This window comes from Balaenoptera physalus (genome assembly GCF_965194825.1).
Source record: "Balaenoptera physalus genome assembly, chromosome: 8".
NCBI classification, from domain to species: Eukaryota; Metazoa; Chordata; class Mammalia; order Artiodactyla; family Balaenopteridae; genus Balaenoptera; species Balaenoptera physalus.
Genome location: NC_138887.1, coordinates 72,628,529 through 72,644,222, shown reverse-complemented (window position 1 = coordinate 72,644,222; position 15,694 = coordinate 72,628,529). Strand labels below are relative to the sequence as shown.

The window sequence follows — 15,694 nt, the reverse complement described above, 5'->3', positions numbered from 1 at the left end:
AAATAGCTTGCTAGGAGGGTCTCAAGAACAGACTGAAAGATTTGGAAGGGGCGTCAGAGATCATCCGCCCTTCACCCCCTCTTTTATTTTAACTGCAAAGAAACGAAGGCCCAGGGGACATGGGTGATCTGTGGAAAGACCCAGTGGAATGTCCCAGACTGGGGCCTGGCTCTCTTGACTACAGGCCAGGGCTTGATATGGTTTTAGGGGTTTTTAGTTTGTTCATTTTTTTTAAAATCAGCAACAGAACAATCACAGGTAGAAAAGCAGCCAGCTCCTGCCCTACCTATTCCCCCCAGTCTTCTTTTCAGGATTTTGTTGTTGTTTGCAGGGATTTTTTGGTTGTTATTATTTTTTAATGGACAACAGAAACACTTTTAGGAGGATTTAGCAACTAATCTATCAGCTGCATCAATAAAATTATATATTTCCCAAACAGCAAAATAGCAACAAGTTATGTTTTATCCCCAAAGTATTATGTCCTTTCCCCTAAAGTTGATGTGGATTTTGATCATTTCACAAACTCAGAATATGAGTGATTGAAGATCAGTAGGCCAGAGTTTTATCCCAGAATATTCCTAACTTCATTTAAACATTTAAAAAATAAGACACCTTAAATTATTTTTTTTTTTTTTGATAAAGGCAAGGGATAGGTAAATGGATAGACTAACAGACTGATCATTTCATTTTGGTAATATCTGTTAAAGAGGTTCATTACAGTATTTTTAGGATCATTAAAAATTGTGGATAACCAAACTGTCTCCAGAACTAGATAAGGAGATTTATCAACTTGATCTGATGTAAAAACCTCAAAAATGACTTCACACAGTCTGTGGAGCTCTGTGGGAAATGAACTAACATGTAAATGCAAACTATAAAATGTTATCTGGGCTGTCACTGCAACCATGTAAGAATTATGTCTGGAACGGACAAGGACCGAACACAGCTGCAGTTCTTTTTCCTTTTGATTGTCTATAAAATTATCAGAGTATTAGATGTGGCAAGTAAAACTGTGAGAAAAGGTGGGAATTGTTCAGCAGTAGCAGTCCGGGAACTGTTCCAATTAGAAGCTGGCAGAGATGACAGAGGGGACTTGGACGTTTCCGTTGACACTCACTGAGGAGCCACGAAAACATCACTGGAAATTTCAAGTGGAAACTACAGCTCTGGCAGCGATAGTCATCTTTGTTTCATAGTAAAGTATCTGATAAGCAGATTGATTTATTGTAAACACATCCCTTTATTGGAAGAGAAAAACAATTGTGATAAAAATCTATGTTGCTGAGAATGTGGAAAAATAGGCACTCCTCACTTTTGTTTCTGAAACACATGACAATATCAGTCAACCTTACAAGTGCGCATACTCTTTGACTCAGAAGTTCAATTTATAGGAATTTTTAATATAACTAATCTCGTGCACATACAGAATAACATATGTTTTGTTTATAATAGCTAGAGGTTGAAAACAACATCCTCAGTGCCCACCAGTGGGGTACTTGTTAAATCGTGGTCCATCCCCACAATGGACTATCATGTACCTGTTTAAAAAGAAAAAAAGGAAGCCCTTTTTGCCAGAGTCACCAAACTTCTCCCGCAAAGGGCAAATGGTGAATATTGTTAGCTTTGCAGGCCATGAGGCCTCAGTAGTAATGACTCAACCCAGCTGTGCAATGTGAAAGCAGCCATAGACACTACTTAAATGAATGGGCATGATGTGTTCCAGTAAAATGGTATTACAGAGATAGGCCGAAGGCTGGATTTGGCCCTTGAGCTGTAGTTTGCTGACCTTATTGTGACAATGGAAAAGGATCTCTAATATATATATGTTATGTCAAAAACTCAAGGGGTGGGCTTCCCTGGTGGCGCAGTGGTTGAGAGTCCGCCTGCCAATGCAGGGGACATGGGTTCGAGCCCTGGTCCGGGAAGATCCCACATGCCGCGGAGCAACTAAGCCCGTGCGCCACAACTACTGAGCTTGCACTCTAGAGCCCGCGAGCCACAACTACTGAGCCCGCGTGCCACAACTACTGAAGCCCATGGGCCTAGAGCCCATGCTCTGCAGCAAGAGAAGCCACCGCAGTGAGAAGCCCGTGCACCGCATCGAAGAGTAGCCCTTCCTCAACGCAACTAGAGAAAGCCCGCGTGCAGCAATGAAGACCCAATGCACCAAAAATAAATAAATAAATAAATTTATTAAAAAAAAAAAAAAAATCTCAAGGGGTGGGAGACCATCCAGGGCTACCATTGAATGAAAAACAGGAGAGGAGTGGAGTGTGAGTGTGCATGTGTGCATGCTCTCACACACGTGGAATTTCTCTGAGTGAAGCTGCTAAAAGATCATTGTCTCTGAAGAGAACTGGGAGGCTGGGGGTAGGAAGAAAACGTTCAGCTCTCCACTCTTTGGTACCTTTTGAATTTGGATCTACGTAGTATATCATCTATGCATAGAATAGTGAACCAAGGCTATTCACTCCAGGCTGTGATTCCAATTCCTTCCAAATCCTTTCCTTTTTACTGTGAATTGATCACTTGATTTGAACAACGTGATTGATTTGTAACTTTTACATGGCCGTACCCCAGCTGGTGGCTGTCACCCCAGCCCTGTTCTCTGTAGGGCAGACTCTGCCCTCACCCACTTCTCTCAGAAGCACCCATTCCTCACAGCCTCTAAGTTGGAGAAGTCAAAGTCAGAACTAGCAAAACGGCTTCCAGGCTTCCTGCTCCCTCGCTGGTCCAGTACTGGACCACAGGGACAGGGGGTGCAGGTGCCAGAGATAAGCTGGGGAGGAGCGGGCGGGGGAGGAACCGGGTGAAAAGGAGACAGAGACTATGACAGTCTTGTCACGAGCCTTCAGCAAATTCTTTCACTTTCACAGGAAATCCAGCGATGACTCTTGGGTGAGCAGTGGCACCTATTTGGAACTTAGGAAAGATCTTGGTTTTTCCAAACTGGACCATCCTGTCTTGTGGTAAAAGAGGAAAGAACGATACATCTTTGTACTTCTCCCGCGTTTGCTTTCTGAAGCCACAAACCTGTGTCTGTATATTTAAACAACATTATCTAGAACGATCACTTGTGCTTCTTAGCTTAGTGTTGTATTTAAGTATATATTTTCTTCCGTAGGTTTCTTTACAATTTCAAATGTTATCACAATTGTTTATATGAATGTAGAACACCTTGATATTTCTTTTTATATCTAAACTATTTAATAAAAATGAAAGATTGAATGTTAATATGTGGGTTGAAAAAGAAGCTTTAACACTAATTTTCCAAAGGTTAGGAAAATTCTAATTAAATTTATGCCTTATAAAATTACGTTGGAAAAAAAATCCATCTTACCCAGGTGCGTTAAGAAAGAATACGAAGGGTTACTCACCTGTGTGCAAGCTACCCAGGTTTAATTTGGTAGCTCAGATATCTTTTTGCCTCAAACAGCTTTTGAATTGCTCACACAGAACAGTTCTGCTGGTACTGGAGTCTGAAGAATATTTGCATTTGCGTTTTAGTGCTTGGGGGAATGGTATACAATTAGTGGGATGTATGTTTTTATATAAGATGGATATGGCAGCTTCTCGAAGAGGAAGCATTCAAACTCATCCCTCCCTATAGTTTCATTGCCTTATGTGCAAAATTGTACCGTTACTCAGAAAAATTGTTGATAATCTGAGAAACCCCTGTTAATTAAATATCAAAATGAAATCCCAGGCGGACAGTAGGAAATTTCTCCTTAGTGAGAGCTGAATCCATTACAAGTTAAGAAACTGTTTTCTGCTTCCTAACCCCCCTCTAGCCTCCTCCCCTGTTTGACCACATCTCTGTTGACTATGGAATGTCCCAATTTAGTGTAAAACATAGGTGCGTTCAACATGGCAGTTTGACTTTCCAAAAGTCTAGCAAAGTAACTGATTGTTTTAGATAATTCAACATGTTTTTCTTAAATACTGTTTTGGTATTTTCTACCTCTCAATAAGCACCATATTTTAGATCTTGTATGAAAAGTTTGACCACCTGCCTTATAGACAAATGTAGAGAATTGATGTTCTTCCTTTGTGTTGTGTCCTGGTAAAGCTTTAAGTGTCTTCTTATCGCTTTCCTACGCTTCCTTCTTACTCATATCACCCTTTTGTGAGTTTTGCAGCAGTCTTGAATAATACAGAGTACAACTACTAAAGGAGAAACTTCGCCTTTTTAAATGTGTTATTTCCAATGACTATAATAGAATTTGTGCAGTAGTTGAATTGTGTGATCAAAGCAATTCCAACTTCTGCCCAGATTACTTTAAAACCAAAGCCTAAGTTTGAAGCCTTTTCCTCTAAAGTCCATGACGATTTTATGTTAATATCACGTAAAATGGTGTGGTAAAAAGATTTCTCCAGAAAACATTTCTAGATATTTAAATAATTTCAGAGAATGCTGTGAGTGAAAAGTAGAATAAATAATGGAAAAAAGAATGCGTGATTTTTCAGTGTCACACCAAATAACTAGTTGGAGAGTATTGCACTTTCAAAATGGAGAGTTATTTAAAGTGGGTCAGTAGCCTTTTGGAATCTGCAAGTGACTAGCATTTTAAAACAATACACGACTCATTAAATATTGCTTTCATCCAATCCATTGTATCAAGACGTCAAGATGAACACAGTTCGAATATCATTTCCATTTCTAAGCAGTTAACTGACCCAATCAAATTCTTTGGTTATGTGCTTTGCTCTTTTCTTTTCAAGCGTGTATCTAAATTCTGCTCACAGACGGGAAGAAGCAGGCTGTAGATTTTAAGGATACTCCAGGGGAAAACAAATCTAGTTTTCACAGTGTGAAGGTAAATGTAGAACTTGAGTAATACTGACTGTTATAGGCCTGCTCCAGGGGTTGGCTCAAAACAACAACAGAAAGAAAACATGCAGCCTGAATGGATGTAGCTTTGTCATGCAGTCTTTGGAAAGTCTTTAATTGTCCCGATGCTGTTATTTCAGTTGATCTTAGGTTTCATTTTGTAATCACGAGGATCAAGGGACCAAATATCACCTTTGTAGTCATCTTATTTGAGATGGGAGTGGGGCTGAATTTGAATATGTATGCAAATTTTAAAGTCTATTAGTACCAACATCTATAAAGGGCTTTTCTGAAATTTAAGCAGCTTGGTGATGCATCCTATTATAATCCTCAAATTCCCTTGAGGGGGAAATGGCTTCTTTTTTCCTTCAGTCTCTATGCTGGAAAGCATCCTCTCACCTAATTTGTATCTCAAGGACATTATATATTCTTAGGATGAAGAAAACAGAAACATGGCATTGTTTGGGAAGAATTGAGGTAGAATTGACTTTGGATTTTGAATCTCCCGATTGCATAATGCCAATCAGTGCATCACTTGAGGTACATGTTGTAACCTCCATTTTATTCCTTATCATCCCATCCCAAATGTATGGTGAACTGCACAGCTGTTCTTGGAAATGGGACCTTGTACAGTCGGCCATGTTACACTTCCGGTGTTCCTGTTGCCCCTGCCAGTTACCCGAAGCTGCGGGACATGCTTCAGGAAGGAGCCACAGTCTCCAGGGTAAGCCTGGCAGCAGGTCACTCCCTCCCCAGGCCCCAAAGCCTAGGCTGGCATTTCCTGGAGTCAAACTCAATAATCAAAGTCTCAGTGCAGCTCCTCCATGCCATTCACCTCCCAGAAGCCAGGCTGGTTCTGGTACTAATTAAACACATGGAGTTCACTTTAGGACAACTGTCCGTTATGTATCAGGTCCCCACAGAATGCCCAGAAGGCCCCCATGGCCTCATGTGCTTCCTGTGGGGTTCTCTGGGAGAGAAAAGTAGACAAACCAACTTTAAAAAAAAAAATACTTGCTTCATTTGGGCTGCTGCTTTTCTCACATTCTACTTTAACTACTTCCAGTAAATCATTGGCTTGGGCTTCGCGAGCACTATCCTTCATCTGTATTCTCCAGGTTTATGATGAGTGGTCTTATCCTACTATTAACAACGTCGACCCTAAAAGAAAAATGATAAAGTATACAGTTTTTATTTGGCTGTTGAAACTTGTTGTAGGTCTACTGCATACTCTGTAAGTGATGCCTTCCAGCTATCATAGAATTTCCTCAGAGCTTTTAGTTATGAGTAGGAGCAATAAGCAGTTGTTCTTACGATCTTAGGAATAATAGTTCCAATGTATTGGCATCATTTATTTGAATGTCTTTAATTTTGATATTAACATTGGCATACCTCTATTTTTGCTACCAAATCATAGCTATTTTCATGTGCTCAATTTTCCCTACATTGTATTCATCTGTTGCTTAGTGTTTGTCTTTATTTTTCTGTGTTGGAAATATATATATCACATAAGTATCTGCAAATTGCAGCAGTCTGAAATGGAAACCATTTTCAGAGACTTTGGTTTTGAGGAATGCAATGATCAGGAGTTGTTAATTTATTTTATTCATGATGATTTTATCTTCCTCTCTTACCCTCAGAGGATACTATTTTTTTTTAATGAATATTTGTAAATCTTTTATCTAACCATTTATAAGATTATTTTCTGTGTAAAATCCCAGCCTTCCACCCATCCCCTTATGCCTCCCCCAAAAGCTCTGACTAATTTGTTTTTCCCCCTCGTGAAGCTAGTTGACTGTGAATAAATAACATGGAAAAAGGCTGCTCCTGTCGTCGTGTTTCCAGGTTAATGGGCATATGTGGCTGCTGAACGGACAGAGCAGGACTCTAGCTGAGACTTTGCTGAGGGAGAAACACACAAGATTAGCTCAAGTGATGAGGTTGGAAATAAAAAATACCCCAGGACATAAAGAAGCCTGGAAACTCTGGCAAAAGTTGCCATACTTTTTGTCTGAACATTTCCAAGGTGTACTGCAAATGTAGGTCCCCCAGCCTTTGGGACAGGGGACCTGAGGCAGCTAGAGCCCCAGACAGCCCCCAAAGAAGCCCCGTCTGTTCAACCCAGCGTGCTTTGGAAATATTATTTTCTGTGTGTCCTAACATGAAAAAGGAAAATGCCGACTAGTCACACTGATTTAATGGCCCTTACGAATGGCTGACTCATCTCCTCCCACACCCAACTTGTGTCCTTTGCAATGCCCCAAACACTTAACCTTCCCTGAAGTCCCATTCGAGTCAGTTCATATATTTATGGTGTTACGCACGCGCTGGATCGCAGATACACACATAAGGTCACATCTCTGCCTCCCCCAAAGCGCTAAAGAGACAACCAAAAGCAATTCATGAACCTTGATTGGCTCCTGGCTTAAAAGAAAAGAAAAACAAGCTATAAAAGACATTTTGAGGGCAATTAGTGACATTTGCCTATAAACATCGTGAAATTATTGCTAATTTCCATATATGTATATGATATTGCCTGTTGATCTGTATCAAATCTGCCATCAAAGAAGGATTGACATTATTCCAAATAATATGAACACTAAAGGAAATCTTAAAAGGCAACCTCAGACCATTTTAACGTGTTGGCCATTATTGGAATAGATATTAAAGCATCCTAAGGTGTCGACTTTGAGGAGGCAATGAAATTTGAAGGTACAAGTTTTCGGCCTTTAGTTTAGGAACTCAGTCGTATTATTTTCTAGTCATACTGATGGAATACCTGCACTAACATAATGTCCATCAGTGACCAGCAAATCAGGACATCATGGGCCGAGTTGACACCAGCCAGGAGTTTCTTATTATGGGCTAATTAGTTGGAGTTCCTGCAGGAAAGCGAATCCAACTCCATAGCTCAGGAGATTTAAATGAAGGGCTACTTGCAGGGCTGTTAGCAGGATTAAGGCATATTAGCAACAGCTGGAAGTTGTAACCGCCCCTGCAGGAGCTGGAGCTCCGAGGAGGGAAGGGTGGTCAGGAGCTGTAGTGGAGGGACATTCGGCCTCTGCCAGAAAATCCAGTCCAGCGTCAGGAAGAGATCTCCCAACCTCGGTCTCCTCTGGCCGCCATTCTCCCTGGTGACTGAACTCAAGTGGGTACAAGCCCCGAAATGCAGGAGGCGGCCCCGGGCCAACAGAGAAACAAGCACCTGGACCTCATATTCACCGGCATCTTCACGTCTGAGCTTTCAGAGGACTTTTCAGTAAGTAAGTAGGCTTCAGAGCCAATTTTTTTTTAGAGAGGATAGAATTTATCTGGGCTCCCAGTTATTTTACCAAGGATGAATTACGATTAACTGTGCTTTTTAAAAACTGGTTCTCCGTGATATTATTGTTGTTGTAACACTTTTAATGAGTTAAGGGCAGCCTCTCTTCTTTATTAAATGCCATAGTTTAAACAGGTATCAGACTGGGAAAAACATGTCAGCTTAAGCAGCGATTCTCAAATTTGGCTGCTGTCGTGGGGGGTTTCACACACACACACACAGAGTTCCTCTGGGTGGTTCAGACCCAGACAGCCTCACACAGTCCGTTGACCAGCATTTGCTCACCACAGAGCAGGAACACCATTTTCTAATTTCATGATTGTTCTAGGACTTAGAAAATGGCATGTTGGAAAGAACTATGTGTTTCTTTTCATGACATTTCGCTCATTGCTTTTGCGCTTTATTTGAGATGTAAAGTTAGGGGCCTTGACACTCGTGGGTACTTTAACACAGGGGTCCCCAACCCCCAGGTCCCGGACCAGTACCTTCCTTGGCCTGTTAGGAACCGGCCGTGTGGCAGGAGGTGAGCGTGGGAAGCTTCCTCTGCCGCTCCCCATGGCTCGCATGACCGCCTGGACCATTCCCCCCCCTCAGCCGTCCGTGGAAAAATTGTCTTCTACGAAACCAGTCCCTGGTGCCAAAAAGGGTGGGGACCGCTGCTTTAACAAGGGCCTGCAGACAGGGAGTGAGTAGCAGCTGCTGTGATGGATGTTTTCTTTGAAAAGTATTTACTGAGCCAGGAATGGTCCCAGACACGGGCAATATATGGCCTTCCTCCTTGAGAAGCTTCCAGTCTGCTGGGAGCCAGTGGGTCAGTGAGAAACTGCAGTGCGTAAAAAGGCTCTTGGATGTGGTAAGAGGATGCCCACGTGATGAGGGGAGAGGTGACGGGGCTCAACCGCACTGCAGACGTGGCCTGAGAGGAGGGCCGGATCACAGAGCCAGTGAAGGAAGGAGAGGGCTTGGTGGCCAGGGAAGTCTGGGGGAGGGGGGAGAGGAGGCGTGGGTGACTCATGGCCAGTTAGACCACGGTACCGCTTCCCAACCAGCGTCACAGTGAAATGTTTTGATGTGTCACAATACCTGGTGTCTCCTCAGCCTGGAGCCATGAGACAAGGGTGGGGAGAAGAGGCAGGCAGCGCCCAGGCATCCAAGGGGGCCGAGGGAATCACGCCCGAGGACCCCATTCTTCTACCTCTGCGGCAGGGTCACATAAGCCTCCACCTCCTGTGTCCCCTCCCCATACATCCAAACACAGTGCAGTGAGGGAAACGGAGGCCAAGCCTGGGAAATCTAAGAGGTTCACCATGTCTCCAGAAGTAACTGAGAATTACCGGAGCAGACTTTCTAAATTATCAGATTAAGTTTTTTTTTTCTAATTTTTTATTGTAGTAAAAAAAATTTTATTGAGCTATGTTTGATGTATGGCACTGTGTAAGCTGAAGGTGTACAGCATAATTGACTTACATATATTGTGACATGATCACCACCCTAAGTTTAGTTGACATCCATCTTCTCATATAGATACAAAAAAGAAAAAAAAATGTTTTTTTCCTTATGATGAGAACTCTTACGATCTACTCTCTTAACAACTTTCAAATATACCATACAGCAGCATTCGCTCTAGTCATCATGTTGTATATTACATTCCCAGTACTTATTTATCTCATAACTGGAAGTTTGTACATTTTTGTGTGTGCAGGTCAGTGGCATTAAGTGCATTCACATTGTTGTGTGACCATCACCACTCTCCATCTCCAGAATTTTTTTCATCATCCCATACTGAGATTCTGTACCTATTTAGACTGAACAACATTGGACCTTGAGTTAAGTTTTTTCTTGCTAACCAATAGGTGAAGGGCTCGTGAGGAAGACCAGATCAGTTACTGACAAGATGAAAGATTTGCATTTCTCTCACTTCTGAGTTATAGTGTGTGATAATTTTGCAAGCTCACTACCAAAGCCTCACCACAACCCCATTTAGGCAATCCCCATTTAACAGAAGTGTTCACTGAGGACCGGAAGTTAAGCAATTTGACCAAACTCTCCCAACTCCTTAATAGAGTAGGAATATGAGTGCGTGTCTGACGTGTTTCAAAACCCAGCTCCTTCTGCTACAGAGTGAGATATGTGATCCCAACACCCTTTTCCTTTCCAAGAACTTGTTCTCTAATTTTAGTCCCAAAGGTTTCCTTAGGTCTTTGAAGCTGACACAGGGAGCTCATTGGACAGGAAAGGAACCCTGGGATGGGACTTGGGAACCTAATTGTAGTTAATGGTGAGAACTTGCGTAGGTCACTTATCCTCCGCAAATCTCACTTGGCCCCAACATCAAATGAACAGATTGTTATTAAATTTCTCTCTGTGCTGCCATGTTGTGATCTCAAGAATAGGCAGAAATGTTCTTTGGTCAATCAATAAATATTCATGAGCAACAAACACATGCCAGACCTAATCCCTGCCCTCACGGAGCTTACCTACAGATTGCAGAATCTGCCCTAAATTATTCTTTTGTATTCTATCCTGAAAATGGGAAATATTTGGCCATATGGAAGAATTACATTGCTTACTTAGAAAGTACTGTCAGCTTCTGAATCATGTTTTGTGAAATGAAAATGATCCAAGAGTGAACAACAGGCTTCAAAGCCTATTGGTATGGTCCTTTGCCTACACATTCATCAAGCCAACAATACAGGGAATACAGGGGAGATTTTAAAAATTAAGTTTCTGTTCTTGTGGAGCTTAGAGTCTATTGGGACAGAGGGTGGGGGCCAGGGGTGGAGACAATGAGCTCATAAACAGATGTGTGGTGTGACAGATGTGAAGGTGCTGTGGAGGAAAATCCTCCAGGTCTGTGGGCAGGGAAGATGAATATTTCAATAGCAAATACAAGTCTGAAGCAGGGATGAGTCTGGTGCGTTTGAGGCAAGGAAGCCAGTGCAGGTGGAGAAGTGTGAGTGGGGGAGAGGATGGCAAATCAAAATTAGGGCAGGGAGGTACTTGGGGTCATAGGACTTTGGTTTTTACTGAATGGGATTAAAAGTCAATAAAGGGTTTTGAGCAGAGGAACGACATGATTTGATTTATGATTTTAAAGGGTCATCTGGCTGCCTGGTGGAGATTGTAGGAGTCACAGGCAAAAACAAGGAGCCCAGTTTGGAGGTTACTGGACTCATCCAGAGAGAGATGGTGGAGGTTCGTACCAGAGTGGAAGTAGTGGAGGGAAGCAGAAAGAAATTGGAAGTACTTTGAAGGTAGAATCAACAAGATTGGCCAAAGAGTTGGATTTGGGATGTGGGAGGAGCGAAGTGGAGGATGACTTTAAGGTCTGTGGCCTGAGCCACTAGAAGGATGAAGTTGCCATGAACTGAGATGAGGAAGACTATGGGCAGAGCAGATTTGGGTGCTCTGGTGAAAAAATTAGGTGGTGATTTTTTTTGAGAGTCCTCTTACGTAGGCAGCTGGATACGAGTGCAGTAGAGGGTAATGCAGCAGGCTTGGGTTGTTCAAACCTTGCAATTTGAACACAGAAAAGGCTGGACCTTGACCATCTTTTGGGAAATACCCTCTAAGCCCTTGGAATATCCTTCCTGATAAGAGTGTTTTTATATACCTGGAACCTTGGGCCATGCCAGATAGTTTATAGTAAAAATGTGGTCACGGTGGGGACTTTGGGCCACACTGTATCAGTTTGACCTCTGGAAGGACTGGAAACTAAGTAACTGTGGTTAGCCACGTGGATGTTCCATGCCTATGTGACCAGTGCTGGACACTGAGGCTTCCCTGGTTGACAACACTCTGAACATGTGGCCACACATAGTTACTGGGATTCCTCCAGCGAAAAATGCAGGAGAGATTTTACACTCCTCCGCCTCCCTCATCCCCACGTCCGTGGGACCTGAGTCCTGCCCAGTACACCTGAGAAGTTCCTCCTTCTTACCCACAGCCCTGTCTCCAGCCAGACCCTCGATGGTTCCTGCCTGGCCGAATGGGGCCTCTGTCCGCAGTCCCAGCTCCTCCCCATCCATCCTATAAGCCCCAACCAGAGTGATTTTTCTAAGCTCTGCTCACAACGTTAATCTCATTACAATACGTCTCTGCTCAGAACACCTCAGCATTGTGTGTATGTAACACTGTGGTCACAAGCCCAGCCTTTGGAGACAGAGACTTGGGTTTGAACCCTGGCTCTGCTGTTTCCTCAGTTCTGCACTGGAGTTCTGCCCCAAGCAATGTCATGTGGATCACCGGTTGCTGCCATTTACTGCTGGCTCACACTGTGCTAACCACTGTCCCCAAGGCTCCCTCAATGTCCCCTCATCACCAAGAAGAAAGTGGAGACCTAGGCTGAGGAACTTGCTCACAGTCACAATCTCGAACGCGATAAAGCCAGGATTCAGATGCTCTCAGCCTCTAAACCAGCAGTTCTCAGAAAGTGGTCTGGGAGCCCCTGGGCAAGGTCTGAAATAATTTCATAATAATGTTAAGATACTCTTTGCCTTTTTCACTTTCTCTCTTGAGTGTACAGTGGGATTTTCCAGAAGCTACATGACGTGAGTGTGCAAGGTTAATGCAGAAGCAGACATGAGAAGTCAGCTGTCTTCTTTTAAGCCAGACAGTAATGATATTTGCAAAAATATAAAGCAATGCTATTCTTCCCTCTGATTTTTTTGTTTTGGAGACTCTGGTTGTATTTCTTTAAAAGTATATTTTTATGTTAACATATAATGGTTTATTTTCCGTACTTTTCATGAATTCATATTTCTCAGTTTCTCAGTTAGAACTTCTAATACAGTAAATATCAGTAGATATAACCTACATAAATAAAAGCTCTCTGGGGTTCTCTATAATTTTTAAGAGCATGAAGTTTTTTAAAGAGCATACAGTTTTTAAGAGCGTATTTAATCTTGAGACCAAACAGTGTGAGAAACACAACACTAAGCTGTACATAATATGTAAATTGCTTATTATGATGCCTAGTGGAGAATAAGGGCTCAATAAATGGTTGTTTTTTTACTATTTTATACGGTGCTGTAAATGAATAATAAATGTACTGGCCTGTGACTACTCTACATCTCACTTCTCCTCACTTCCCCAGATGCCCTCTTCTCCCCTGTTTTACTGAGTTGCCTGTAGTCTCAGATCCCCAAGCCTTTGCACACTCTGTTCCTCTTAGAGAAACGTCTCTCCCACCACATCTACCGAACTCACACCTTCTCCCCCTCAAGCCTCAGCTCAAGCATCTCCACCTCTTAGAAGGCTTCCTGGAGCTGGGCTCTACACCCCTAACTCCCTGTCCAGGACCCGCCCATCATACGTACTGAGTTGCGCAGAAAGTCCTGGGGATTTTGTTAATTTCCTTGGAGAGGAAGATTTTTGTTACCACCCATTCAGTACATTTGAGAAAGAGGTCTTCTTCCTGGAACATAGCCATTTCCCGTCACTAGAACAATAGTTGCAAGAAAGATCATGGCCTAGGCCAGTGCTTCCCCAAATGTGGCCTAAACCCCGTGCTACCAGATCACTGAGGTGCATCTTAATATGTGTATTCCTGCCCCCATCCATGACCTACTGAGTCACACTCCCTGAGAATATAAATTTTTGTTAAGCATTTTTTCCTCTGTGTTTTTATTAGTTGATTTTAAAATTTTATTGGAGTATAGTTGATTTACAATGTTGCGTTTCAGGTGTACAGCAAAATGATTCAGTTATACATATATTCATTCTTTTTCAGATTCTTTACCCATACAGGTTATTACAGAATATTGAGTATAGTTTCCTGTGCTATACAGTAGGTCCTTGTTGGTTATCTATTTTATATATGGTAGTGTGTATATGTCAATCCCAAGCTCCTAATTTATCCCTCCCCACCATATTTCCCCTTTGGTAACCACAAGTTTGCTTTCGATATTTGTAAGTCTGTTTCTGTTTTGTAAATAAGTTAATTTGTATCATTTTTAAAAATTAGATTCCACACTGAGTGATATAATATGATATTTGTCTTTCTCTGTATGACTTACTTCACTTAGTATGATAATCTGTAGGTCCATCCATATTGCTGCAAATGGCATTATATCATTCTTTTTAATGGCTGAGTAATATTCCATTGTGTATATATTCCACATCTTCTTTATCCATTCCTCTGTCGATGGAGAATATGATTTTTTTAATAACAAAGTCTTATGTTGATTCGGTGATTCTTATATGCACAAAGGTCTGAGAACCACTCTTCTAGGTATTACTAGGTGCCGTCGAGTAGGGAGAAAGATGACTAAGAATAATACTATGGTGAGAAAGGAAATAACCTACAATGAATATTTACCACGTATGGAAACTTATTAAAGAGAGTTGGTTCTATTGGGAAGGGTGTCAGGGAGGATTTCACAGAAGATGTGACGTTGGACTTGGTTTGACTGGGCATTTTTAGACAGAGAAGGACAACAAGGGTATTCCAGCCAAGGAGAAGGTCATGTGTAATGGAAAAGAAACCTGAAAGCATGTGGCACCGACAGAGAAAGGCACAAAACCCTCTGCATCCTTTGCTTTGATGTTATGTACAACCAAGAAACTTTTCAGATATTAATTTGGCTACTTAGCTGCTATGTGCTGGGTGGTAAACATGAGCTTTCCAGCCATTGGAGAGACATTTGTGCATCTTGCACTACTAATCAATAAACTGATATCCTGATTTGTAAATTGACCTTTGGTTAGGGTGGATCAGTACTCCAGAATGTGTCAGGTGGCAAAATTCAGTTTCTAACCTGTAACACTGAGGCCTTAAATGTGATTTCACAAGGTGTGAGGCGCCCCATGAGGCCAGCCAGAAGAGCCAGCTGACCTCTCAACCCTCTTGTAGTGGACACTGTAGTTTGCTTCCCAAAGCCACCACGTTAGCCTCCTTCTTACTTACAAACAGCACTTTGATTCTGTTCAGATATGGACAGCCTTGTGTTTGAAGGGAGGCCACGCCCCTTCCCTGGCCCCAGCATCTCAATCAGACTAAACCAACATGGCAGTTCCTCCTCCTGCCAATGACTGACTTAGGAATGGGCTTGGGATGAGATGTGGGAAGAAATCTGCTGGCAGCCTGAGAAATGTTTTCCACAGTCCCACAAAGGGACTAAGGAGAAGGCCATCTCCTTTCCAGCCTTGAGCTGTTGTGTGGATTGTTTCTACAGTCAACCTGAAACCAGGAAGAGGCAAGTCTGAGGGCAATACCAGGGGGCTGAGGATGGCAGTGAGAAATGGCAAACAGAGGCTGGGCTGTAGATGATGTCACTGAGTCTCTGAATTAGCCACCCTGAAACTGCTCTACCTGTGCACATCTTGATGCATCTTGATATGACTGGAGTCATAGGTCCAGCCCTAGTCCAGCTGGTGGAGGCCTAGCTGGAGGGTCACATTGTACCAGTGTGACAATTTATGCAGAAAGAACCAGGTAGAAACTAGGGATTGTGGAATCTGGGGAGCATCGTGAAAGTATTATCTGTTCAGTACTACGGCTGCTTGCCAGCTGTCCCGCCTATATTAATTAATTCTCCTGT

At 42.5% G+C, this 15,694-nt stretch overlaps 1 protein-coding gene across 7 annotated transcripts in view; it reads left to right on the top strand.

Moving 5' to 3' along the window:
* Positions 1-6,657, top strand: part of OSBPL3 (oxysterol binding protein like 3) — a 197,798-nt gene extending 191,141 nt beyond the window's left edge. For all 7 annotated transcript variants that reach the window (XM_082471754.1, XM_082471757.1, XM_082471751.1 and 4 more), the window contains one exon: positions 2,877-6,657. In XM_082471754.1, the coding sequence (XP_082327880.1) occupies positions 2,877-2,973 (97 nt within the window). In that variant the 3' untranslated portion in view covers positions 2,974-6,657. The remainder of the gene's footprint in view (positions 1-2,876) is intronic.
* The last annotated feature ends 9,037 nt before the right edge of the window (positions 6,658-15,694 follow it).